The sequence below is a fragment of the Onychomys torridus genome, chromosome 7, assembly GCF_903995425.1.
Source record: "Onychomys torridus chromosome 7, mOncTor1.1, whole genome shotgun sequence".
NCBI lineage: Eukaryota > Metazoa > Chordata > Mammalia > Rodentia > Cricetidae > Onychomys > Onychomys torridus.
In genome coordinates, this window is record NC_050449.1 from 53,863,464 (window position 1) to 53,887,148 (window position 23,685).

A 23,685-nucleotide genomic window follows, 5' to 3' on the forward strand; every position below is an offset into this window, starting at 1 on the left:
TGGTGAAGAAGCTTCCTTTAAAGGTGTGCAACAAAGTAATAGCATATATTTTGCAGAAAGAAAAGATAGTGTCTCTTTGGCATCTTTGCTTCTAGGACTGAACAGGGTTGGACATAGGCTTCTAATAAATCCTTGCTCCTCTGTATGAACCTCATCTTCTTGGTCCACAGACATCCTGATCTCTCCACCATTCTTAACAAGCACAAGCCTTTCTCTTTCTTCTTAAACCAGTGAACATTCTCAATATGCCTTCTTCATGGCAGAATCTTTATTTTATTATTATTATTATTATTATTATTATTATTATTATTATTATTGGCTTTTTGAGACAGGGTTTCTCTGTATAACAGTGCTGGCTGTCCTGGAACTTGCTGTGTAGACCAGGCTGGCTTTGAACTCACAGAGACCTACCTGCCTCTACCTCCTAAGTGCCAGGATTAAAGGCATGTGCCACCATAGCTCAGTCACAGCAGACTCTTTTAAGAGATGGCTATTCCCTTATCTTTTCTCCAGTTGGGGAATAACACTATAATGGACAATATTCTAGAACATTCTTGAATGGCCAATGGGCCATTCCAGTTTTGTTTTTGGAGTTTTCATTTTCCTTCACTTCCTGCAGCATTGTCTGGGTCTTTGAAACACTTCTCCTGCCCCGTCCACAACACAGTCAAGATTCCACTGGCATACTTTTGAGTTTGAGGGGCTGTACTATTGTTAGCTGGCTGGTCACGGGCAAATAACTTGACTATTCTATACCCCACTTTCCTGTAGAAATGGGGATGAGTGTCACTATCTAGATGGTTACTCTGGGGTCAAATTAGCACTTGGAACAATACCAACTTCATAGCTTGTGTTCAATAAAATATATGTAGCCGGGCGGTGGTGACACATGCCTTTAATTCCAGCACTCAGGGAGGCAGAGGCAAGTGAAGCTCTGTGAGTTCAAGGCCAGCCTGGTCTACAGAGTTCTAGGACATCCAGAGCTACACAAAGAAACCCTGTTTTTTTAAATCCTCCTGGGCATCTTACTAGCTGAGGTCAACACTAATTCAAAACGAACATGTAAGAAACTCAAACTGGCCTTCTATCTTATTAGAGACGTTGCCCTCTGCATTTTACTTTGTTCTCCATGACACCCCATCTCTAAAACAAACACATGGCCCATTTGCTAGGTATCCCCCCTCCCAGCATATATGAGAGATCACAGAGAATGGATCTTGTAACAGCCTTCTAGATTCACTGAGGAATGAGAAATGCCTTCCAGTTCCCTAAGGCCTCCTTGTCATTTCTGAAGGTTCATAAATCCTAAGAATTAAGGACTAAGGGACACCTTACACTTAGCCTATGCCTCCCTCACCATGGCTCATGATTTTGATAGCATTGCATGTGTTTTTTTGGTCAAAAGCATAGTTAGTGAGGGAATCAGCACCCCTGGATACCTGGTACCAAAATCCCGATGCCAGATATCATAAATATCTGCTACCACAGAGACCTAATCAATGGGGAGAACTTGAAGGTAGTCCCTTAGCACCCTGTAGATATTACAAACCAGTGCTACCAGTAGCACTCCCTGGAACAAAACTTTGCATTCTTGCAAACAGCCTGATAAAAGTCACTGGGACTTAAAAGAAAGGAATTCAGTGGAGTTTTGTGCCTGTCCTGGTCCTTGGGGCTGGTCACTAAGACTCTATTTTTCCTCTTTCTCAATACACAGTAGGATGATGGCAACCTGCCCCCTTTGAAGTGAAGCTGGGCACGTGACTTGCTTTGGCTAATGGGATGTGAGCACGAAGAGTGGGGACCACTATTGATGGAAGCTTTAAAAATCTGTGTAGGAAGCCAAATGGTGGCAGCAGCGCACACCTTTAATCCCAGCACTCGGGAGGCAGAGGCAGGTTGATCTCTGTGAGTTCGAGGCCAACCTGGTCTACAGAGTGAGATCCAGGACAGCCAGGGTTAAATGATGAAACTCTGTCTCAACCCCCCCACCCCCCCCCACACACAAAACCAGTCTGTGCACGAATCATATGTCTCCTTGCCCTATCTCAGGAGAAGTCTGAATTGAAATGCAGTTTTTACCAGCTGTGAACTCCAAGTGAGTTGGACACATATTGCATGACTATGTAGTCTGAATAAGAAAAACCTTTAGTTAAGTCATTAGAACTGGGGATGTTACTGCAGCATGCGCTAGCTACTCCTGACCAAATGTAATTGCCTTGTTCATGCTGGCAAGGGACAAGCTCCCATTTCTGACTCAGCCTCACCTCAGGCTTCAGAAGCTCTTTAGTTTATCTCTCAGGAACACAGTATACTTAAGACGCCCAAACACAATCTGCCCCTGTGGCTATGAATTAGCATTGCTATCTGGGCTGGACATATAGTTCAGTGGTAGAGTGCTTAGTGCCCACGAGGCCTTGGGTTCCATTCCCAGCACCACAAAATGAATAAATAAATAAAGGGTGGTATCCCCTTGTCTATACTACAACAACCTAACAGCATTTGACACCAGAATGTTAGCTGTCCCTGTGTCCTTACATGAAAAGAGGCACAGTGGTGTCTCCTTATGCTTGGTTTCACTTTCCAGGTTCAATTTCTAGGGCCAATACTAACTGAAAGATTATTAAATGAAAAATTCTAGAAGTGAGAAATTCTTGAATTTTAACTTGCACACCATTCTGAGTAGCATGATGGCATCTTACACCATCCATCCTGGGACATGAATCATCTCTTTGTCAGACAGATCCATGAAATATATACTACCTACCTGCTGGTCACTTAGTGGCTGCCTCAGCCATCATGTCAGCTGCCACATGGTTTCACAATGCTGTGTTCACCCTTATCTGACTTAATAATGGGCACACAGCACAAGGCTATGGAGGCTGGTAAATGAGATATGCTAAAGAGAAGCAATATATTACTTTCTCCAACTAAAACAAATGCACAAGAAAGACAAAGACCCAGGAAGACAACAGAATAGGTAACAACACCTCCAGTACAAATATAAGGATATGAGTTCAAATCCCCAGCACCCATATGAAAAGTCAGGCATGGCCATGCATGCCTGTAACCCCAGGGCTGTGGGGTGGAGTCAGGAGGATTCTGAGTGTTTTTTAGTCAGCCAACCAAGCCAAAATGGAGAGCTTCCAGTTTAGCATGAGGCTCTGTTTCATGGGAAGAAGGCAGAGCAAATGAGGTAACACCTGATGTCCTTTGCTCCAGCTTCTGCATACATGTGCATGGGTGCATGTACCAATCCACTCATCCTACACACACACACACACACACACACACACACACACACACAGAGAGAGAGAGAGAGAGAGAGAGAGAGAGAGAGAGAGAGAGAGAGAGAGAGAGAGTCATGTCATTGTTGCTAAGACTGGCAACATCTTGAAAGAGAAGCCACATTCACACAACTTTCACTACAGTATACCATAGGTATTTACATATCGAAAAAAATACTTTTGGTTCCACCATGGGCTCACCTGTTCAAACACCTGGTTCCCAGTAGGTGGTGCTATTTGAGAAAGTTGTGAAACTTTTAGGAGGTGGAGCCTTGCTGGAGGAAGTGGGTCACTGAGGGCAGGCCTTGACATTTTACAGTCCACTTCCTGCTCACTCTACTTTCTGAATCTGGATGCCAGGTGACCAGCCAGCTTCTTGTTGTAATGTTTCCCTACCTGCTACCATGTCTTACCCACCATGATGGACTGTAACCCTCTGGCACCATATGCCAGAATAAACCAACCCTTTTCCCTTCAGTCACTTTTGTCATGGTATTTTATCATAGCAATGGGAAAGATACTAAGATAACGAGGTGTACACGACTTGGTACTATCCAATGTTTCAGCACCTACAGGGGACCCGGGATATATCCATCATGTATAGCAGGAGACTGAGTACTATATAATTTTCCCCAATGTTAAACATTCTAGCTATGATGACCTCATACGATCCAAGCCAAACATGAGAGTAAAAGAGAGCTGAGATGACAGTCCCAAACAAGACACGGGGCACACTGATTCTCCTTCCATCCCGTTACAAGCTCAAGGTCTAGGGCTGTGAGAAAATTCCTAGAGGCATTATCTGAGGCGAGGTCATCATATCCAGGAAATGCGATTAAAGGCCCAAGAAGAACCATCTGGTGAAATTAATGTGTTTATCAGAGCCTGTTCTCTGCTTTTACTATTCTGTGTGGCATTGGGCTGAATGAGTGCAGCTGTGTCCCTAAGTAGGCACAAGCGAATAGCAGAAGACATACAAACGCAGCCCAGAGCCCAATGCAAAATCCAGTGGTCCAGCCTGAACATAACACAGAAATACTAACATTGCCTTCCTCCCACTGCCCAGCCTGGGAGTCATTTGAAAGGAAGAAGAATAAAACTAAGAAGAGAGTCTTAGTAGGAAAAAAAATGAATAAGAAGAGTAAGGAATTATTTAAACAAAGCCAAAATAAATGCCACTTCTGTAACCATTTGTCTCCTTGTAGGTCTGTGAGAAACACCAGTGTTAGTAAATATTATAAAAGGCAGCTGAATTTTCTAGTTTCACATTGTAGGAGATAGCTGCTAAATCCTGGATGTGGTTTACTCAAGACAAGCATACTGTTCATTCTCATTCTCTCTCCCTCTCTCTCTCTCTCTCTCTCTCTCTCTCTTTGTCTGTCTCTGTCTCTCCCCCCACACACACACACTTCTTCCCTCCCTCTCTCTTTGCGCACGTGCGTGTGTGATGTTAAATGGTCTGAGATACACATGTGGCTATACACATGGAGAACAGAGCCAACCTCCGGGACCACCCACCTTGTTCTTTGAGACAGGACCTCTTACTAGGCTGTCTGGCCAGTGAGCCCTAAATTTTGTCTTCATCTCCCAACACTGGCATTTCAAGTATGCACCATGCCTGGCTTTTTATATGGGTGCTGAGAATTGATCTCAGGTCCCCATGCTTGCACTTTTACGGCTATCTCCCCAAACCTCTTACTGATTTTTGCAGAAGAACGTTTTCATGTCAGCCCAAACCCCATTTGACTACCTCTGTTTCACGAGATGTAGGTGCTAGCCCAAGGAATCCATGCCTCAAAACAGAGTTCAGGGATGGAAATACGATCAGAAAAGACAACTCTGCAGTTTTCCTAACATTGGAAAGTATCAAGACTGTGAGTTTCCCAGCACTGATGTAACGCACCACATAAACTATTAGCAACAGGAACTGACTCACAGATCTAGCCACACTACTTCACTTCCTGTCTGCCTGTGTCGTGGCTGTCTATATCTTCGCACTGGGTTCTTGGTGTACTCAGCTGTACCCGAGGACAAGAGTCACAGCACACAGGGACCTACCTGCCTTCAGTATGAACTCACCTTAACCATCATCCTGATTACAGCTAGGAAGATTATTGACAAGGTCAGTCTTATTTGGGGTTCCTATTGCTGGGACAAAACTCTGTGATCCTGCTAAGTGTGTTGGCACCACACCTTTGATCCCAGCACCAGGGATGTGGAGGCAGCTGAGTCTCTGAGTTTGAGGCAGCCTGGTCTGCAAAGTGAATTCCAGGACATCCAGGGCTACACAGAGAAATCCTGTCTTAAAAGAACATAAACAAAACAAAAAAACAACCAACAAAATAACCCACCATGACCAAAAGCAAGTGGGGAGGAAAGGTTTTGTGTATGGTCTATCATCTGGGGAAGTCAGGATAGGAACTCAAGGCAGGAACTTAGAGGCAGACACTGATGCAGAGGCCATAGAGGAATGGTGCTTACTAGCTTGCTCAGCCTGCTTATATACACCAAGACCACCTGCCCAGGGGTGGCACTGCCCACAGGGAGCTGGGCCCTCCCACATCAATCATCAATCAAGAAACTGCACCACAGGCTTGCCCACAGGCCCATCTGTGTTGATTGAGGTTCCCTCTTTTAAATGGCTGTAGCTTGTGTCAAACTGATAAAACTAGCTGACATCCTCATATCCACGGGTATGAAAAGCTAGAGTTTTAGCACTCCTTTGCAGGAGTGGGAGGCACCCATGTTGACCCAAAGCACCAGCTGACAGAGACTGTCTCACCTGGGAGAGCTCTAAGTGCAAAGCCCAAAGCCATGGAGGTCTGCTCGCCTGCCTGCAAAAGGAGTGAGCAGAACCAAGGGCTGAAGAAAGACTGAAAAGTGCAAGGGTCTGGCTCTCCTGGAATGCAGCCAATATGAACCCTGCCCATCTTTTTAATTTCTCAGTAATATGACCAACAAAATGCCTTTTTTTTTTTTTTTTTTTTTTTTTTTTTTTTGGTTAAATGTATTTAGAGTGGGTTTCTTTCACAATGATGAAATAACTGGTGCATTCAGCAATGAACATGCTGTGTAGTAAGTAGTTCCCCATAATCTACATAGGGTATTTATAAAAACAGATCAGCCATTAAACTGGGCATGGTGGCGCATGCCTGTAATCCTAGTACTTTAAAAAAAAGTTTAAGGTCACCCACAACTATATAGTGAGTTTGAAGCCAGGTTGGTGAGCATATAGACTCTGAGTATTATACTAGTCTCTCCCAGTTCTTGGTTGATACCCAGAACAGAGGAGGAAGAGAAGAGAGCAGGAAGGCAGAATCATACTTAAGCCAGGTGAGAAGAAGCCTCCACAGGAATAATTGCAACACATGGACACACTGGCAGGGTGACTTCTTTGTGGTCTGAACAGAGCTATTCTTGTCAGATGGGTCCAGACGGCTGTAGAGTTAGGACAAACATCATCAAGCTACTAACCACCTTGTCCCTACAGAGAAGATCCAGTCCACAGCTTCAGCTCCAGGGGAACCGTGGCACGTACTTAGCACTGAGTGGGCTGCTCTGCTCTTCAGGGAGAAAGGCATCTTTCTTCCCAGAGAATAGCATGAAATAGCTGGTGTGCACAGCCTAGCAACAATGAAGGATGCTGCTCAAAGACACTCAAACACACTCAATCCTCTAGGAATCACCGGGGGTCTTCAAAATCATTATTTCACATAATAATAATAATCTACATACCCAGGTTGCATCCCAGACCAATTAAATCACAGTCTCTGGGAGTGGGACCAAAGTACTAACATTTCTAGAAGGCTCCTCGGTGTGGGTCAGGGTGAGAACACTGCCTTGTGCGAGCCTGGGTCTATCAGATGGTTCTCTTTGGTTACATGTCTCACTCCCCCAGGGGATCTCTAAATATTCATCAGTATAATCCCACTTCCTGAGCTACACACATGAGTGGATCTCAATAGATCCACAACCTGACTCCTCGCTCTGTTTATCAGCTATCACCATGACAAGACAACATGGTCACGCTGGCTTAAAACAACAGAAGACTTTTCTCACAGATCTGGAAGCTGGAAACGTAAACGCTGGCAGGTCATGCCCACTCTGAAGGCTCCAGGAAACAATCCTGCCCGTGCCTCTCCTGGATCCCATAGTGTCCAGCAACCATGCTGTTGTCATTTGGCTTGCAGGACATCTGTCTCTGCCTTCATCCTAACTTGGTGTCCTACCTGCCCGTGAACTTTCTCTCTTCTGATAAGAACACCATCCATTAGTGATCATAAGCCCACCAGCTCCAGTATAGACTTAATCTAGGCAATTAATTTTTAAATATTTATTATACTTTTAATTATGTGCAGATGTCTGCATCTGTGTGTGGGAATGTGTACATGTAAATGCAGATGCCCTCAGAGTCCAGAATAAGACATTAGAACCCCTGAAGCAGGAGGTACAGGTGGTTGTGAGCTGCCCAACTTGGGTGCTGAGAACCAAACTCCAGTCCTCTGAAAGCATCAAGTATTCTTAACTGCTGAGTCATCTTTCCCACTCCCTTAGCCTAGGTAATTATATCTGCAACAGCCCAACCCTATTTGCAAATAAAAGCTGCGGGCTGAGATTCTAGGATGGATACAAAGGGGGGGGGGGATACAGTTTAATCCTGTGTACTCATCCTTACTCATGTGAAGGCTTCAGAGAAAAATCACAGTTGTCATAAGACCAAGCTAAATGAAAAGTTTATAACCTGAAATCATTTCAGATTGACAGAACAGTTGCAAAAATAGCACAAAACAGTCTTCTCCTCCCTCCATCCAACTTGTTCCTATCTTATAAAACCATGGAAGGTTTATATAAAACTAAGACACTGGCATAGTGCTACCATCTGAACTGTGCACACACTATTAGTTCACCACGGCTTTCAGCAATACCCTCCTTATTCAGGATCCAAATGAGAATTCCATATTGAATTCACCATAGCATTTTAAGAAAGGAAAAGATCGGAACCAGCTTCCATCCAGAGCATCAAACTTCCCTTTAAGTCCCCTCCCTTACTTCCAAGGATCTTGGACTCTTCCCTCCTCTGCTCTCCCAGGACCCTGGGCCCTCCTTCCCTTGTTCCCACCAAATTTGAACCTTCCTTCCTTTGCTGCCCCAAGACCTTGGACCCTCCCTCCTTTGCTGACCCAGGACCTTGGGCCCTCCTCCTTTGCTGACCCAGGACCTCACATCCTCTTTCATACTTGCATTCTGCTGGTTCTGTGACTCATCCGCATACCTTTCTTGACTAGATCTCATATAACTCATTTGAATTCAAGTTTATTCTTAATGGCCTTGAGGTCACAGGGCCATCTGAGAACCTAACAACTCACAGACTGTCCTCTGGATGCACGTAGACACTAAGGACTTTGTACTTGGTCTCAGAGCAGTTGGCTTTCCATCTCTTTTGCCTCTTATCAAGAGACAGGAGAGGCATCTTACTATATCCTTAGGTCATACTGGGTTGGCTCCTGAGGGAGTAGATTCCCACGAACATCAGCACATCTCACTGCTAAGCCTTCCCTGACATTTTTCAAGATCCTGGACATGGTAGCAATGTTTTGGACTTTGGTTTGGGAGCACCCCAGCAACTCCAGCCCCTGCCTTGGGCTGAGACCAAGAACTGACATCCAGGCAAAGATCTGCAAGGTGGCAGGACTCCTCCTCCAGCCAATGGGGCTGCCAGTGTAGAATCCCCATAAGCTTTCCTGGACCACTGCCAAGACTACATCATAGGAAACATCTCAGAACCCAACACAGCTTAGTGCACACTCCCTGCTATTATGTGAGTTTTGACAAAGAAAAAGGACTCCAGTATGGAGAAGCTCTGCCAACTTCTGGCCAGCACTGTGACATGACAAGGGGCCTTGGTGTCCTTCTATGTTTGGAAGAGACATGAGAGATCTCCTGATGTGTCAACAGTTATCAATCTGCATGCTTTCTTAAGTGTATACACCAGCCTGTCTAATAGGCATCAAGGTTGAAAAACAAAAAACAGGCTAGAGAGATGGCTCGGTAGTTAAGAGCACCGGCTGCTCTTTCTGAGGACATGGGTTCAATTCCAAGCACCTTCATGGCAGCTCACAACTGTCTGTAACTCCAGTTCCAGGGGATCCGACATCCTCCCACAGACACACAAACATACATACATGCAGGTGAGAAACCAATGCACGTAAGATAAATCTTAAAAATACAAATTAAAAAAAAAAAACTTTGCTCTCAGCTTGTTCATGCCTTACCTACCAACTCCTTCCCCAAGGCCTGCTCTGGCCCACTTCTGCCGATCTTGGATGCTGCCTGTTTTCAGCCATCTCTCACAGTCAAGCATAGTCCAAGTGTGTTCTGGGCTAAGCAACAACCGATAAAGACCTCAGTGGTCCACTCTACTCTAAGGGTCAAATTTTCTCCAGCCGAGATCACTTCAACACATCCAGGACCAACCAGAAAACCATAGGGTTGGAAGAACAGACAAGATGATGATGACGACATATAAAACAACAATAATGATGATGATGATGATACTAATAATTCCTACTGACACAGCTGAGTCAGGGGAGCTGCCTTACCTTCTGCAAACGGTTCCCATTCATAAAACCGGCCCATGAATGGCTTGTTGTTATAGGATGCACACTGTACCTCCCGGATACTTCGACCACTTTCCGGACACGCCTAATAAAGCAGATATAAAACATGCCGTTAGTGTCCATGCTTTTGTAATCTTAGGATGTCTTCCAACTCTGAATACCAGGTCTCTGCCATTGAAACTGGGGCTTCTGAAACTTTGCTGGTCATCTTTATTAAATTTTTTAGGGCAAGGAGTGTAGCTCAATGGGACAATTGCTACTTTAGTCTGTAGTACCTAGTCCTGGGTAGCCTAGTACTGCATGAATAAATACATAAGCAAATACAAATAATAAATGAATTTAATGGCTGGGGAGATGGTTCAGTAGTAAAGAGTAAGCATGAGGATCTGAATTTGGGATTCCTCAGAAGCCATGTTTAAAACGAAAAATCTACAGACAGTGGCATAACCTCACACCAGGGAGGCAGAGAACAGAGGCTCCCTGGGGTTCACTGACCAGTCTGGCCAGTCAGTGCCAGGCTTCATCTAAAGAAATAAGATGGATAAGGCTCAGGGAACATTGCAGAGGAGGAGCCGGAGGCAGAAAGGCTATAAAGGGTCAGAGACTTTGCTGAGAGATTGAGTCTCCCAGTAATATCAGAAGCTGTACCTGTGAAGTCTCACCAACATGACCACCCAAATGTGAGCTGAACAAGGATGACACCGATACACATGTCAAACTGCATGGGGAAAAGCCCATGAGGCCTCAACCCTACACAAAGGACTATGGGCAACAGAGGGAAGCTGGGAATGGGAGAGGTGGGCTTCCCCAGGGAGCACGCCAAATGGTCAGCCCTGAACACATACATACAAGTAGCAACATATGGACTCAACAGGTTATATTGAGGAATACATATGTATATACAAATAATATATGCATGTAATAACAATTAGTGAAAAAAGTCATAAATTTGGAGGAGAGTGGGGAGGAAGGTATGGGAGGGTTTGAAGGGAGGAAAGGGAAGGGAGAGATGTTGCAATTAAATTATCAAAAATAAAAAAATAATCAAAAAGATAATCGACCTCTGGCCTCCCCATACCCATGCACAAACCTGCATGCATATCTGCCCATGTGCATACACATCCACACATGAGAAAAATTTAAGACTAATCTAATGCAGATCTTCAGGCTGCACTGCAGGTTAGAACCACTGTGAGATGGCCAATGCTTCTTTTCTCCCCCAGTTAACTTCTTGCAAAACATCTGCCAAGCCTTCAGCTTCCCTCTCTCATAAAGTCAATGTTGCCATAAAACAGTGTCCACAGCTAACACATCCAGGGCCCTCGGCCAGGCCCTCTTCAAATGTATTTCACATGTCACTCATTCGGTCCTCACAGCCACTGATAGGGTAAATGTCACAGTTTTATAGATTGAGTTTTTCAGGGACTGGCCAACCGGGCACAGAGGTGACTGATGTGGAGCTCGGGATGTCAATCCGGACAGGGTAGAGCCATCCAGAGCTTGGCTCTTTGTTGTCTGATCTTGTCTTGTCTCAGTTCTGTCTACCCTTGAAAGCAGGAGCTCCCAACCTCCAACATGCACGAAAATCACCCAGCGATCTTGCTCCCTGGAGCCCTTGCCAGGTGATTTCTATCCCACAACTCTAGGATAAGGTCATGAATGTGTATCTTATCAAGTGTATCCAGGAGACTCTGATGTCCAAAGAAAGCAGGCAGTTCCATGTGGCGTATTTCTATCTAGTTTGTAGAAGGCAAACACGGCAGTGTGTGATATAAAATAAATGTACAAGAATAGCAGTACTAAATCATTGTTGGTAAAGTCTGGCCTGCCATTTCAAAACTCAGCTACACCCTGCTTCAGTGGTGTGTGTACATGTGTGTATGTGGGGTGTGCATGTCTGTGTATGTATGCATGTGTGTGTGTGTGTGCATGTGTGTGGAGTATGCATATGTGAATGTATGTGTGTGTATAGTTCTGTGTGTATGAATGTGTATATGTGTGTGTTTGTGTATATATGTGTATACAAATGTGTGTGTGCATGTGTGTGTGTGTGCGCATGTGTGTGCATGTGTGTGTGTGTGTGTGTGTGTTAACAGAAAAGGAAAGGAGCCCCTTGGCCTCTTAAATATTGCAAAGCACTATGCATAGAATTTTCCAGAATAAACTGCTAATAGCTCAAAATCCTCAAGAATTTATATAAAGAATTCTGCTGTATGTCATCAGAAGCATAAGATCTTCTGGAAGATGGAAGGACAGAGGGCGGAATGAGACCCAGCAGGAGGAGGCCATCCCCTGCTAGGGGACAGAAGAAGGAGGCTGCTGGTCCCCACCTCAGGGTAGTCAGACCCTGCTAGGCCTCGTGCAAACCATTTTCAACAAGACTCCGTTTGAGGCAGAATGTGAAGGAATCAGGGAGGAGAGGGACTGGGTGGACAGGCAGTGTGGGCAGAGCTCTCACAACCCATGATAGGTGGGGGAGGCCCATCTTCTAGGGCTCTGGAAGCCTAACTGCTGGCCACCTTGACTAAGGACATACAAATGCTCCCAATAATAGCAGTGTACCCAGAAAAAGATGTTTCATTTTCGAGACCAAGTCTCATATAGCCCATGTTAGCCTCATGGAGACACTGTAGCCCAGGCTGGACTTAAACTCCTAGCCTCCTGCTTTCATCTCCCAAGTGCTGGAGTCGCAGGCCTGAGCCACCATACTCGAATGAGACTCAGGACAAGATGTTTTTCATGCTCCCTTTCCAGGAGTCAAGTACAGTTAGCAAGTGATTAGTTAAGTGACTTGGAAAAGTCACCACCCCTGCATCAGTCCCCAAATTTGTCTGAGAGAAAAAACAAACAAACCAACCAATAACACTAGGACTTACTTTAAAAAGCACAGCTTCCTGGGCTGGTGAGATGGCTCCATGGGCAAAGGCACTTGCCACCAAGCCTAGCAGCCTAAGTCAACCCCTGCAACCATGTGTGGAAGGGGAAAACTTCGGCTGGAACCTCCTGCTCACTCCTGCCCTATCCAGAAAGCCTCATTCCTCTTCCTCCAAACCCCACCCTCTCAGAGAATCTCCAAGCAAAAAACCTAGTTCCAAATTCTTGGCGGCTACGGCAGCTCCTCCTGAGTTGCCAGTAGCCCATGACCCTGCCTTAAGCGGTCAGCTTTTGACCACACTTGGGCACAAACCCAGCTTGTGGAGGACATGTCATCACCCATTGCCTACAGGGTATATAAGCTCCCTGCTTTAGTCCTGCGCATGACTTCTCCTGCCTGGGTTTCTGGGGCTGGAGAATTCACCCGGGAGTTGCTTTGTTCAAATCTGTTCTCCTACTTTTTCAATTCGGCCTGATCTGGCTCACTGCACCACTGGAGAAACCTATTACCATGATACAGAAAACCTATTAAAAGCCAACGCCTGTAAGCTATCCTCTCATCTCTATATACATTTTCTGGCATGCACTCAAATATATACAAAGTCAATAAATAAAAATATAATTAAAAAATTAAAACGACCTTCTTGGGCCCTACACCAGCTGCAGGTGGGAAGAAGGCTCAGTAGTAAGAGTGTTTCCCTGGTGATGTTGGTATACCAGTCCTGGCCCCAGGCTGTACAGTAGCAATAAAGAGCCATGCCAATCCCAGTCTCTCTCCAGATCAATTAACCCAGAAGCGTGGAGTTGCAGAGCGTTAAACTAAAGCTCTTTAACCTACAGATGTGAACAGTGAGGGCAGAGAAGGGGTATACTTACCTAAGATCTCACAGGACACAGAGGCAGGGCCCAGAGACTGACCACAGCCAGACCAGTTACTGCAGGGTTTCCCCACAGAAACAGACCATACCAAAGGGCCAAATGTTCTGTTTCATGAACAACCACACCTGCATAAAGCTGAGCTGCTCCACGATGGGGCTCTGGCTAGAAGCCAGCCTTCATGAACCTGGTAGCACATGTCCAAACTGAAGCTCACAGGCCACAGTGACAGTCTGCTTCATGCCTCCCTCTGAACAGAATGGTAGTTTGAACGAGAGTGACCCTTACAGATGCCTACATCTGAATGAATATTTGTTCTCAAGTAGGTGGAAGAGTTTGGGAAGGTTAGGAAGTATGGCCTTGGAGGAGGTGTGTCACTGAGGGAACTGCAAATGTGTACAGCTACTGTGGAAATCAGCGTGGCAGTTCCTTGGGGAGACAGGAATTGATGCACTTCAAGATCCAGCTCTACCACTCTTGGGCATATACCTATATTGTGTTTTATTATTGTCCCTTAGAAGCCTACTTGTTTTCCAAGGAGAGACAGCAAGGGACCAGATCCAGATGGGAAGGGAGGTGGGGAGCAACCGGGAGAAGAGGGAAGAGAAAACATAGAATATATTGTGTGAGAAAAAAGAAACCATTTTCCAATGAAAGGGAGAAGGGAAGGAGGGAGAGAAGGCGGGAGGGAGGGACGGACAGACAGACAGACGACCCCTGTAGCAGTCCTCAGCACTTTCTTGGAGGGGAAGAGCCACTACAGAATTTGTTAGCAGACAGCATCTTCAGCTGGGGTGACAGCTCCAATGGTAATGTGCTTGCACAAGACAAAATTCATAGCCCTAAATGGAATGTCTATATCACATTCTTCCCTCAAGGCTTAGGAATCTATGAGGAAGAGGGTGGGGGAGATTTTAAGAGCCAGAGATGAATGACTTCAAGGAAATAGCACTTTCCGTACATAAAGGGCTGATACACATAGGAATTCAAAGGGACCCTAAGAGCATGCACAAGTTCAAACCTGACAGCATGGAGGAAAGAAGTGGACATGGAGCTCCACTCCCAGCCAAGGAGTTACTGACATTTGATGAGTGCTGGGAGAGGGAAAGTCAGCTTCCTTGACAAAGTGGTACCTGGTGTATCAACCACACTCCAAGGACAGGCCCCACACTCAGCAGAAGTCAGCCAACACAAGCCAGACTACATTAGTTTAAGAGGTGGGAGGTGGGTGGGTAGGGAGATGGAAGAGGATCCAGGGGAGAGGAAGGATGATCAAATACATTGTATGAAATTCTCAATGGCTAAATAAAAAACGCTATTTAAAAAAGAAAAACAAAAACTGAGTTCAATCCCAGCATTGAGAGAGAGAGAGAGAGAGAGAGAGAGAGAGAGAGAGAGAGAACAAGAAGGAGGAGGAGGAGGAGGAGGAAGAGGAGGAGGAGGAGGAGGAGGAGGAGGAGGGAGAGGAGGAGGAGGAGGAGGAGGAGGAAGAAGGGAGACAGACAGACAGACACTCAGATACTGGCACACAGCACCTAATGCCGGTGCTGGCTAGCACTGGGACGGCTGTAGAAGCCGAGGTCAGCCTCAGCCTCAGAGGCCGGGTGAAGCAGCCAGCCCTAAGGAGTGAGGAGGACACCGAGCAGGGCAGGGCAATCCCGTTTCATGTCTCCTTTGTAGATTACATCTGTTCATACTTGTCTCCTGTTATCGGCACATAATCGCTTCATTTTAGCAGACTCTGGGAAGCTAAAACTTCCAGGCTACAGATGGCTGTACATTTGTTAGATTTTTAAATTGGTTGTTTCCTGATGCCATAGGCTGAGTCACCCTCCACCTTGTCAGTAATCATCTCTGTTAAACTGTGAAGAGGCCTTGGGCAGGTTTCCTCCAGAGAACTGAGCCCTGCCCATTGGGGCACAGATTCTTATAGTCTTCAGGACAGACAACTGGTGGTCGGGGGTAGGAAGCCATGCAGAAAGAGAATAGGATTATTCTGGATGGAACCAACAAAGGCTGGAGCCTTACAGCCAAGGAACACCCTTGGGGAGACAGCCTCCCCTCAAAAGCCCCCGTCCGCCCCAGAGAGGGAGGGATGCTTCCTCTGGAGCCTGACTGGGAAAGAAATGAAGACGTACTTCAGTGCACACTGAATCCTTATAAAGCAGCACACGCCCTATCCAAAACTCTGTCCACAAGTTCCCCGGGGACGCCATGACTCACACAGAGAATCATGGAAATTCCGGCTACATTTCTAGTGACCCTGGTTCATCAGAGGTGACAACTTTGAGTGCCTAATTGTACTGCTCAAAGGCCACCATCAGTGATCCAACACTTACCTTTTGGTAATTAAATTACTTTGCTCTCCTGAGGAGATGAGGAGCACTGTGCCCAGGGAAGACGGTGCCAAGAAACTCGACCTTGAACTTGCCTGGGTCAGATACGTAGTTTTTGTAAATCCTTAAAGTTACTCTGGGTTCAACCATGAGCTACCATGGCAACAGAGAGCACATTTAACTTCTCCCCTGAAGAGATCTGAAAATGAAATCTAGAAATGTCTGTCTTCCTTCATGAGAAAGAGGCGGGCAGAAATAAAGACACTCTACAGAGACACTTATATCTCTTAATCTGACTATCAGACCGTTGAAGAAACAGAGGACCCCAAAGAAGCGAGCCCTGCCCCCAGAATGTGATGCTGGGAGGAGGGAAAGGCACCCATCAGAGGAGAATGTGTCTCCAGGAAAGACACTCTACAAGGTTCTAACAGACCACTCTATGGGATGAAATTGTGGCTGAGATAGTGATGGGTCATCGGAGGGCAGGATCACACCTTGGCCGGACTGCTTAGAGGTGCAATGTATATCCTTGGCCCTCTATTTAAATTTTGTTCTCACTTTAGGACCCCAAGAAGAAGAGGGACTTGGGGGCCCCACTGGATCTCTTTCTTCCCAGTGTAGCCACATTGAATAAAAACCCTTTTCCATTTTTCACATTCAACTTGGTTCTTTGAATTAGCTTATTGAGGACAGCTAGCCAGACCTTCTTAGGACACAGATGGTGACCCCCAAGTCAGTAACTGCTGTGTGGCTTAGGTAAAAACCATTACTTAGGGGACTGGGGATATGGCTCAGTCAGAAAAGTGCTTGCTGTGGAAGCATAAGGACCTGAGTTATGAATCTTTAGGAACCCTAGAAACCCTAGATCCCCTATGAAAAGCCAGGGTAATGCACATTCCTATAAACCCCTGGACTAAAAGGACAGAGACATAGGACAAAGGGACTAAAGAACAGCCAGGAAGCTCACTGGCTGAACAGCCTGTCTCCCCCCTGCCCCCCAAAAAAAGAGGTAGAGGAAAAGGTTTGAGGAAAGACACCAGAAGTCGATCTCCACACACACATGAGCACTCACTCATGTGCACACATGCCTGCATACACATGTTCACACACACACACACACACACACACACACACACACACACACACACACTCACACATCACCTTAGCTTCTCATGGGCTAAATTATCACAAGGAATGGCAAACTTTGCATCCATCCCTGCCTACACCTAATCTCCAGAGATGTGGGTAAGGCTTAACTCAGTATGCACCAAAGCTGCTAGCTCACAACACTATTCAGTGAAGGAAGCTTAGCAGAACACACCAAAGATGAATCCAACAGTTCCAAACTATGAGTGGGCAACCAGAAGGCTGGCACTCTTGGCAAATATTCTCCTACTTGTTCTTTCATAGCTGGAAAATAGGATTCATCCTCCACCTGAAGAGCAAGGATCTACAGACCAAAATGCCTTCCCAGTTACCAGTGTGTTTGTTTACTATCTCCTTTCTCATGCCACACAGGGCCAGCTCCACCTTTCAGAAGGTCCTCTGCTACCTCCTGCCACTCCCATAATTCTCTGGTCAGTGAAATGGTTTGTCTGAAGTAAAGGCATTGCACTTTATTTATAATCTAAATTTTTCTTAATTTCCAAGTGCATCATTTTTCATCCAAGAGAAGAAGCTCATAATGTTCCCTCAGAAGAAAAGTATTCTTCTCATTCCAGGGCATAGGTCAAAAGCCCAAAAGCGTGTCAATGTAACTAAATCTATCTGCTCACCCAGAAGAATATTTTCTTTTTTTTCAAAGACAAAGTCTCATGTATCCCAGACTGGCTTTGAACTCACTATGTGGCCAAGAATGGCCTTGGATATCTGTTCTTCCCACCTCTACTCCCTTGTACTGAGATAACAGGGTGCATCACATCTGCTTTATGTGGTACTGGGTATCGAACTCACAGTCTCACATATGACAGGCAAGCACCCTTCCAACTATGCCACATCACCAACAAGAACCCCCTATTTTTAAGTTCTCTGGACACACATACACACAAATGTAGGCCCTGTCTCGGGTCACTCGTGTGTTTATGTACTTCTGACTGCCTAACTTATCTGTGTCTATTCCTGTAAGAACATTTTTTAAAGAACGCTTTTTGCTGACCAGTTGACAAAGTACACATTTATTCAAACATGCAAAATGTAAACTATCCTAGGGAACTTAAACTTCCTTGTGGAATTCCATTAACAAGAGTGGCTTCCTCACCTGCTGCTGCCTGCCTGGTAGAGCATGAAATTCCACTCCAAAGCAAACAGTCACTGTGCTAGGTGTTGTGGCTAACACGGACCCCAAGAAGACTGACACCACAGTTTCTCACAGGATGGCATAGGCCGATCAAGAAAGATACATAAAGACTTCTGACCAGGGGTGGGGGTGGGGCAAGGAAGGAGGGTGTTTAGCCAGCAGGACTCTCAATGCCTAATCTAGAAAAGCAAGGAGTCCACTGATCCTTTTTAATGGTGATAGATTTTTTTTTTTTTAAAGAATCAACATACTGGATGTAGCCAAAACTATGGCTGAAAATAAAAATGTGGCTGGCAAAATCAACAGGGTGGGAGGAAAGGGATCATTTCTTTCTTTCTCAATCAAAGGGTGTCGGGGAAAGGCTGGAAATTGATACAGAGTGAAACAGGCAGGAACTGGTGTGTGTGTGTGTGTGTGTGTGTGTGTGTGTGTGTGTGTGTGTGTGTATGAGAGCATGCCTATAGGTGCATTTGTGTGGGAGCCAGACAACACCTCAGGTATTATTTCTCAGGGTATGTCCAGCTTTTGTGTGTGTGTGGGGGCTGGGGGGGGGGGGTGGGACAGGGTCCCATACTAGTGTGGTTCAGGGCTGGGATTACAAGTACACACCTCTAAGACAAGCATTTTACCTGAGTTCTGTCTGGGGCTCGCATTCAGTCCTTAAGCACTTTATAGACTAAGCCATTTCCCCAGCCTAGGAGCTACACCTTTTAAATCACTGACTGTTGCATCTTTGGAGCCAGATATGCCCATCTCTAACATCACAATGCTGTTATTTGCACAACTTTATCTTAAAGCCGTTATAGTCATTGTTTATGGAACCACTTAAATAACATTATTTATTGTGTGTTTGTGCTTATGCGTATGAGTGTACAGGTACACACATGCATAAACATGTGGAGGTCAGAAGACAACTTGAGGTTATCAATTCTCCTTTTCCACTAGATAGATCTTGGGGATCGAATTCAGATCATCAGACTCCTTGTTAAGTGCCTTTACCTGCTGAACCATTTCACTGAGCCTGTACAATATTTTTATAAGCATGTAAAGTGTTGGCTGTAAATAGCACATATGTAGGCACAACTCATATGTATAACTTGTATGCATGTGTTTATATATATACATATACACACACATATACATTATATTTATAAGTATATAAAAGAAAAATTACCATAGAAATCCCAAGACCCCTGAGTGGAAAGCAGAGTTGCCCAAAGCACCCACACCAGCACCCATTTCTCAGCTAAAGCAGGAGGGTTAAAAGAATGTGTGCTGCAGCCCATCAGGAGGCCAGCCCATCTAGACACTGGTCCTGTGGTTCTCTGCAGGCTTTCAAACCTTCAGATGTCCACCAAATTCTACCCGGATCATTGACTTTCAGTCTAGACACAGGACAGAGTCATATCTGCCTGCAGAGACCTAGTTCAGCTGCCCTGAGAATAGTTTCACACCCTCCCTTCATTGTTACTTATACTAGGGCAGAAACAAACAACCCCAAACAGATAAACCATCTGCAGCCACAGAGCCATGACATCTGGGCTTGTGGAAAGCACCTTCTAGCCTCAGGCATCTTTCCCCTCAACAAGTTAAGTGACTCAAGATGGCTCCTTCAACAATCAAACCCCTTATCACTCATAACCTAGTCCCTGAGTGGAACCATGTGACTCTACAGATCACCTCCTCCAGAGGGAACACAGCATCAGTCTGGTCCCTAAAGAGAAAGCAGTGAGTTCAGTGTGCCTAAGAGAAGAAGCTAGGAAGAGACAGACACCTCAGTCACAGACATCTTGGTTGGTTAATATATTTAGCAAATACAGACATCTTGGTTGGTTAACACATTTAGCAAATACTAATTCAGACCCGGAAACAGATGCCAGGAAAGATTTTTTTAACTTTATCTTGTAAGGCACCAAAGGTTTGGTTTCTCCTTCTTTGACAGTGTTCCTTAAAAAAAACAAAAACAAAAAAACAAAAACAAAAACAAAAAAAAAAAACTTTTTTGAGGGGGGGTTGGGGAATGGAGCTTTGAGACAAAGTTTCTCTGTGTACCTTTGGAGCCTGTCCTGGATCTCTCACTCTGTAAACCAGGCTGTCCTCAAACTCACAGAGATCTGCCTGCCTCTGTCTCCTGAGTCCTGGGGTTAAAGGCATGTGCCATCACTGCCTGGCTAAAATAGAAAGTTTTTTTTTCTTTAATGTATGCAGTGTTCTGTCTGCAGGTATACCTGCGTGCCAGAAGAGGGCATCAGATCCCATTACAGATGGTTGTGAGCTGCTATGTGAGTTGCTTTGGGAATTGAACTAGGGTCCTTTGGAAGAACAGCCAGTGCTCTTAACCCCTGAGTCATCTCTCCAGCCCCTCAACTGTACCTTTTATGTCTAAGGCAGTGATTCTCAACCTCTGGGTTATGACTCTTATGGGGGGTCAAACAACCCTTTTACCGGGGCCACCTAAGACCACTGGAAAACAGAGATTTTACATTATGATTCATAACAGTAGTAAAATTAGTTGTGAAGCGGCAACAAAAATAATTTTATGGCTGGGAGTCACCACAACATGAGGAGCTGTATTTTTGTTGTTGTAGTGTTGGTGCCTGTCCTGGCCTCAAACTCACAGAGATCCACCTGAAGCTGTCTAGACCAGTGGTTCACAACATGTGGCTGGCCTTGAACTGACGAAGAGTTCTGCCTGCCTCTGCCTTCCGAGTGCTGGGATTAAAGGCATGCACCAAGACTGTCTGGTCTTAGCACAGCCAGCAAGGTGCAGAGCTGATGGTCAGGTACCTCTGTGCAGGCTCTTCCCTTTTGAAGACTTGCCAGAGGGGTGGGGGAAGGGGGAATCCTGACTCTGTGGGAAGGCTTCCCATTCTCCCAGGAGGTTCCTGAACTGCCTCCTCCTCATCCTCTTCAGCATACAGGGAGGAGCCTGGATTTCACTTCTGCTTCTTCCGCACCCTGCACCTGGATTCTCCACCTCCTTACTGACTCCAGTCAGGCCTAGTAATGATCACCATCTGGATATTTCAACCGGCCCACATAGGACTAGGGTGTGGTTCAGGGGTTTGATCTTTCCCTACATGACCACATTGGAACCTCACATAAGCCTAAGAGGAGGAGATTATTATGCTTTGCAACTTATGGGAGACGACAGAGAGTTATGTGGTCCTCCAAGCCAAGGATACCCATCCCAACACTCAAGTTAGCTCTTCTTGCAAAGCCACCCTCGTGGGAACTATCCCATACTTCCTTGCAAGTCTAATCTCCAATTAAAACAGACAGGTAGCTTGCCTGTTTTAAAGAAAAACAAACAAACAACAACAACAACAATAAAACAACAACAGTAAAAAAGACCCCTCAGCATCTGTAGGCATCTGTAGTGAGCAGCCTGAACTGGCCTTGGACTCAGAACCTTCCTACCTCATTCTCCCAAGCATGCACAGCACTTTATGCAGCTTTCCCAACTTTCACTGTGCATAAAATGTTTCACAAACATCTAAAAAAAGCAAGCAAGACCCACATCATGTTGCTGGATCTTGATCTGTTAAAAGACAATGTTCTGGTTAAAGGGTTCTGATCATTCATAGGAGGACAGATGGACAGGGGATGAACTCCCACCACCTGGCTGGCACCTGAGACCCCAACACAATCCTACCTGCTTCTTCCTGTCCCCAGTTAAGCCTTTCTTTATTCCCACATGCTTATGTTTGTCTTTGTTGGTCATTTTTATAAACCCAGCTTAACCGTCCCCTACCCAGTAGAATCTTCCCCAACCCAGGGCCCCCACTCTGTGCTCCCAGGAGTCTCCCCTGCTTGCCAAGTATTCTAGCACCATATACAACACCAGACAAATACCTCAAACAGGACTTTCCCCAAAGCTCTCTAGATCAGTGGTTCACAACATGTGGGTCGTGACTCCCCAACAAACCTCTATCTCTAAAAATATTTACAGTTCACCACAGTAGCAAAATTACAGTTATGAAGTAGTAAGGAAAATAATTTTATGGTTGGAGTCACCACAACATGAGGAACTATATTAAAGGGTCTCAGGATTAGGAAGGTTGAGAACTGCTGCTTTAGATCATTATGCTGTGGATGGAGGAGCCATGAGTAGAGAAGAGACAGGGTTCTGATTTATATAAGTCTGAAAAATATTTGCCCCTAATCCAGCTTCCTCACAGACATCACTATATATCTCAGAATTGAGCCTCTCATTGTAGGAACCTTAGAAGTGGGGGTGGGGGTGTCCATCAAAACTGAAGTAAGGTAGGCTGAGCACAAGTTTAAGGATAGAGTTGAGAAACTGGTGTTTGCAGCCTGTACTCGGTCATATCCCCATCTTTCTCTTCTCCCAGATACTATCCAGAAGAGAACTGGAAGTGCACGTGTGCTTTTTCATCTTTGGAGAGGACCTAAGTACTAGCATGCATTCTCTGTTAGTTTAGGTAATGTTTTCTGGACTATTGTCCTTGGCTTTTTTCTCTTGGAGTAGGAAGATCTGCATAACTTAGGGATGCATGTCATCTCTTCATGGGCATGAGGAAGGGGAGGGCACGGAGATGTCTACATGACATCATTGATGCTAGGATGCTAGATGCCGAGACTGCTCTCCTCAGAAAAGCCTGTTTCCGAAGCTGAGCCGAGGCTGAAGTCTAGGAACTCAGACTTCAGGATTGTTCTCTTCACCCTCGAATGGTAAGTACAGCCAGCAGGATTCAAATATTTGTATAAACAACCTAGTTTATGCAGAACGCCTACTTTCCTTTGTGAGTCTTGGATTTTGTAATGAGACAGAGAATAATGGCCACATGATCAAATCTCCCCAAAAGTTTTAGTATAGAGAAATGAGTCTCTAGCAGAAAATTCACATTTCTCAATAATTCATCAATAGAGGACCCATGTTGAGATTCCAAAGGAAAGGACTCTTGGGACCCAGTGCCTGACTGTCTTTGGACTTGGTTCCCTGTGCCTTTCTCTTTTCCAGGCTTTCCTTGTATATTTTCACCATAAGAAGCTATAACTATATACTAAATCTCATAGAACCTTCCAGGAGATCATCATAGCCAGAAATGGCCTTGGAGACTCCTAAAAAGGAGAAATTTTCAAGTATTCATGGGCTGTGGTGTGAGTCACAAGAAGTTTGGACCTTGTGAAAAAGAAGACAGGCAATATGAGGACCCATGGGAGATGATAACTCCCCATAAAGGCAGGCAGGGTGTGTGCCCTGGACAGTGGCATGCATTGTGCAAACTGTCTCAGCAACAACAAAAAAATGTGGAATGAAACCTATAAGGTACAGGACATTTTGTTTTGTCCTGTATTGGAGACTTAACTATTTCCTACTTTTAAAATGTCCAGAGCAGTAGGTGTGATGGTGTACACTGACAGTCTCAGCAGAGTCC

The 23,685-nt window shown here is 45.3% G+C and overlaps 1 protein-coding gene across 1 annotated transcript in view; it reads right to left on the bottom strand.

Moving 5' to 3' along the window:
• Positions 1-23,685, bottom strand: part of Thsd4 (thrombospondin type 1 domain containing 4) — a 564,519-nt gene that overhangs the window by 418,065 nt on the left and 122,769 nt on the right. The window contains exon 6 of the mRNA XM_036194378.1: positions 9,884-9,986. Coding sequence (XP_036050271.1) covers positions 9,884-9,986 — 103 coding nt within the window. The remainder of the gene's footprint in view (positions 1-9,883; positions 9,987-23,685) is intronic.